This window comes from Volvox carteri, assembly GCF_000143455.1.
Source record: "Volvox carteri f. nagariensis unplaced genomic scaffold VOLCAscaffold_536, whole genome shotgun sequence".
Taxonomy (NCBI): domain Eukaryota; kingdom Viridiplantae; phylum Chlorophyta; class Chlorophyceae; order Chlamydomonadales; family Volvocaceae; genus Volvox; species Volvox carteri.
In genome coordinates, this window is record NW_003308053.1 from 2,620 (window position 1) to 7,291 (window position 4,672).

A 4,672-nucleotide genomic window follows, 5' to 3' on the forward strand; every position below is an offset into this window, starting at 1 on the left:
TCATGCGGTGCACCACGGTACACAGGTTGCCGAACGTGCTGGGTCCATCACCGGTGGCGCTGGGTCGGTGACCTGCCATCATGAAGTCCTGTACACGGCCCACGGCGGCACATGTGAGGTGCGCCTGGCTGCGTTCAATCGTCTTTGCAGTGTACTTAGAGCTGTAGTACGCGGCGTCACGGGCGCGGTCAATGGCGGGCTGTAGGAGGGAGCAGTCACCGTGTTCGTTGGGAGGATGCGCTAGTTGGGCAGCGATGTCAGCTGTGTACTCCCGGTCGACTTCGCAGGCCAGGGACATCAAATGATTGCAGCCGAAGGCGAGGGCAATGGCAGGCATGTGTGGCACGAGGTTGGGTGCCAGGCGGGGCAGCAAGAATAGGCCGGTGGTACCGATCCATTGAAAGGCTGTGCGGATGAGTCATGCCATGCCGCTTGCACGTCAGCCATGCCAGCCAGCCGTCAGCCATGCCAGCCAGCCAGCCATGCCGTCAGCCATGCCGCTTGCACGTCGAACTGTGGCTGTGGGTGAGGGTACTGCGTATGACGGCAGCGTGATGGGCACGGCAGGCGGTATGTCGCGATGGAGGCGGCAGTCCGCCGTTTGCACACCCCGCCAGTCGTTCGAAGTTGTATGCTGCAGGTGGGCAGTCCGCCTGCACTGCTGGCACGGGTAGACCGTGCTGCTGCGCTTCCGCATCAGACATACCCATGACCAGAGGCTGTGTCCCACTGTCCGGTGTCGGAGCATAGTATGGCGAGGGGTACCACATTTCGCACAGCGCGTATGCAAGCGCCAGAGCTCGGCAGTTGGGTCCACAGAATAACGCCTGAAGGTTGTCCAGTGCGAAGCACTCGAGGTGTGCGACTCCATGCAAGTGTAGCGCCAATCGCCCGCTCTGTTCAACCTTGACGACTACCTCGAATACGACCCCACAGAAGCAGTTAGGGTCAGTCTGCCGCATTGCTCCAGGTGCAAAGCCAAACAACTGCTCCACCAACACCTCTTTTGTGGCGATGAGCAGTGCCGCGCAGCTGTGCGGGTCTTCTTTGACGCGGCGCCACTTGTCCACCGTGCTGCTGATCTGGGTCGGACGACCGGCGTCGTCGAACTCTATAAGCTGACCAGAGGCTACAACAGCGCAGCCAGCATGCATGTCCGCCGGGTTGAGATTGAAGAACAATGGTGGCCAGCCGATGGTAAGGGCAGCCGCACGCATCATGGCCTTTGCACCATTATAGTAGGTATCTGTAAGGTCGATTTGCAGGAGGCTGGCACGTGCGCCATCCAGGAGGGCACGCACCACGGGCGACTGCTGCGACAGCAGCTGCCGTCGCTGGGCGTGACGGTATGGCAGCACCAAGATGTCCGCCATGGTGCGTACCACATCCCTCGGTACCCGTGCCGCTGGTCCACCCAGTCGTGGTCGCATGCGCAGGGCCACTCCTACCTGCGCCATGCTTTGTTGCCGCACGCTGATATCATACATTCGGGCAAGCAGCATTAAGTTGCTGCTGAACTGTGACCGTGGCACCCGCCGTACAAGGTGGCTGCAATATGAGGCGAACGACATACCCGGTGGCCGCTGTCCGGACAAACCATATGGAAACGAGACCGGGAAGCAGACGTTAAGGATGGCTGGGTGGCGGTCATCCAGGACCTGAGCGCCACGGCCGCCAGCAGCGAATGCGAGACGTGCACGCCCGGTGAGCAGGTCATGCACCACATTGGGCCGGTTATCAAAGTCGCTGCCGTCCGTCGGAACAGGAGCTGGTTGCGGAAGGACCACCTCCAGTTCATTCGGAACGCCCAGATCGGCATCAGCTGCGTTGGGTGGAGGGGGTGGATATTCATAAGGTTAACATGCCAGACGGGCAAATGGTGCAGCACTGGAATGATACTCGTGACGTATGCACAGGACGTGCCAAAGTCAGTCGATGAATATAGTAGGACAAACAGAACAAATAGGACTAATAGGATAATTTGCAGATTGTCACTTACCCCGGAGAGGACCAGGATCAGCTGGTTGGCGCACGACGACCGCGACAGGCGCTAAGCCCGTAGCACCAGCATCTATAGTGGAAAATAGGCACGGTTGTGCATACACCGCAGATGATGAGGTGGTAAGAAACATAATAGTTAATGGTCCGGAATCCGACAGGTGGACGAACATGCCCGGACGACACATACAGCAGCAGTCGTAGCATGTTCAAACTTGCAGGTACATACAGGCCGTACAATACGACAGCGTAATAGGTGCGGAGAAACAGTCGTGCACGTACCAGCCCACCAGGTTGGACAGCTCGTACCGTATCCATCACATACATACCTGCCATACGAGTGTCAGAGGCAGTTGTTCCGGCCGTGGGCCCGTCAGGACCTATAACAGATGTAGGAGCACAGAAATAGCAATGTTGGAAGGATGTGCGTGAAGCAGGTGGAAATAATTCCGTCAGCTGGAAAGGAACGCATGTAGGCTTGTAGCCCCCTTAGCTGCAATCGACACAGCATAATACAGTTTTGCATCCGTCTGTGAACCCCGTTGATTTACCCCATGAAAAGTCGCACCTGTATCAAGCGGTGATCCATAAGCGCCACCGCCCTGAATGATCTCACCAGCAACGTTTCCTTGCAACGTCTCCTGCAGCTGTCGTACACCAGCAGCGCCGGTACGGTCGTGCAGGAACGTACTCCGCAGTACACCAGCGACTTCTGGATCCGTAGGACCGATTGCGGAGTGCAGCAGTGCCTCTGGTACTCGTGCAACACATCCCATACGCTCATACTCCTGTAGAGCTTCTTCGTCCACCGCACCTTCATCCTCGTCATTATGCTGAAGGAAACGCACCCAGGCGACGATGACGTTGCCTCGAACTTTCAGGCCTGGTGCACGGCGGACGCGATCCAGCAAGTCCTGTCGGTCTCGGACTTGATCCACGCACACCACCGTGAAGGCGCCTGCCAAATCCGCAACACGTGCGGGCAGCTGGCCTCGTAGCATATTGGGGTCGGGGTTTACGACTGCAATGCCATGTGACTGAACGGCACACGGCAACACCTCGGGGGGGCGGCCCGCGAGATGCACAATCATTAGCTGCTGCATGAGACGGCCCCGGCCCAACAGCTGACTCTCCACAAACGTGGGTGCAGGCAACGGGTCGCCCAGGTGATTTGTAGATGGCACGTCGCCTGGATCGATTCGCGCCAGAGCCGCTTCAGGCACTCGGCGTGCTGCAATGAGAGTGGCGACAGGTGGGCAGCGGTTAGGCAGGGTTTAATGACAACGTGTATGACCCAGATGGGGCATCTCGCCCATACAAATCAGGCAGCCCGACGGATCAAAGGTGCACAACAGCATGAGCAAACGGAAAAAGGACAGCACATGTAGACGGGCCAAAGAAGTTGCTCACCCGTCAGTGCCTTCTCGCAAGAGGTGCAGATAGTGAATCGGTCAGGGCCAGCATCGTCACGGAACATGGTCCGGTTTGGCAAGTCCGCATCAAGGCGCATGCAGAATGGCACCTCCACACTCCGTGGATCCTCGAGGCAAGGTCGTGGCTGCACCCGTGGTGGGTATGGCTGCAATTCCGGTGGCACCTGCACCGGGGCTGTGTCCACTGCAGTACCTGCCGGTGAATCCGGCTCATTAGCCCCATGACCTGCACCATCACTGTCAACCGCCAACGCATCTTCATCCACGAATGCCGCTGGATCGGCGTCAGTGCCGGCGCCACCACTACTGCCACGCTCGGATCTGCTGATACGATACCGAGCTGGCAAAACCGGATCTGGCGGTGGCAGTGCAGCACCTTGGGCAGTGCAGGGCATGCGCCGCCAAGCCAGGGTATGTGCATGACGCGGCACGGCAGCAGTGCACATGATGTCGGCACGTAAAATGTCCACGTTGGGAATGTCCACCCAGGCACGAAGTGCTGACTGGTCTTCCGAACACTGTTCAGAGCAGATGGCACACACCCGTGAAGGCATGCGCCGATGCAACGCGGCTGCCATGCTGCTTGCAAGATGCAGGTGTTTTTCGTATGGTACCTGCCGCTCCACCGGGAGTTCACCGTGGGGCAAATCCTGCACGCACCCTTCCGGAATGGCCTCCAGAAAATCAGGCAGTGCAGGGCGGTGGCCCTCGTGCAAGCAGGGAAACCGCATGAGGTCCCGCAAACGCTCAAGCAAGCTGGCCTGCGGAAGCTGTATTGCATGCACCTGATCACGGGCCTGTGCGTGTGCAGCGGTGTTACGCTGCTGTTCTGCAGCCCTGCACTCCGGATTTCGGCGGCGCAGTTGCTCCGCAGCCCTGTAAGCCGGGTCTTGACGGGCAGCAGCTCGTGCAGCTGTGTCCCGCTGCTGCTCCGCAGCCCTGTACTGCGGGTTTTGACGGGCAGCAGCTCGTGCAGCCGTGTCCCGCTGCTGCTCTGCAGCCCTGCCCGGATCCAGACGAACATCCCGCAACTGTGCTGCATCCACAGTGAGGTGCGTGTTCGACGCAAGTATCCCTCTAAAATGCAGGCCACCAGCCAGTGTGCCCAGGCGCTCACGACTGCGAGCCCCAGTTTGGTGGGGTGGATCATTTGGTCGGTCAGCCATAACTGACAAAAGCCGTCTTCAGTCGTAATACAGTCCTACAGTACCGAACTGACGCCTGTAAACAGCCCAGCTTCA

At 58.9% G+C, this 4,672-nt stretch overlaps 1 protein-coding gene across 1 annotated transcript in view; it reads right to left on the reverse strand.

Moving 5' to 3' along the window:
* VOLCADRAFT_101238 (uncharacterized protein) overlaps positions 1-4,597 on the reverse strand; it is a gene marked incomplete at both ends in the record, with an annotated part of 7,201 nt that extends 2,604 nt beyond the window's left edge. Inside the window, 7 exons of the mRNA XM_002959676.1 lie at positions 14-199; positions 660-1,822; positions 2,328-2,378; positions 2,567-3,229; positions 3,409-3,771; positions 3,808-3,949; positions 4,046-4,597. Coding sequence (XP_002959722.1) covers positions 14-199; positions 660-1,822; positions 2,328-2,378; positions 2,567-3,229; positions 3,409-3,771; positions 3,808-3,949; positions 4,046-4,597 — 3,120 coding nt within the window. The remainder of the gene's footprint in view (positions 1-13; positions 200-659; positions 1,823-2,327; positions 2,379-2,566; positions 3,230-3,408; positions 3,772-3,807; positions 3,950-4,045) is intronic.
* Between the last annotated feature and the right edge of the window lie 75 nt (positions 4,598-4,672).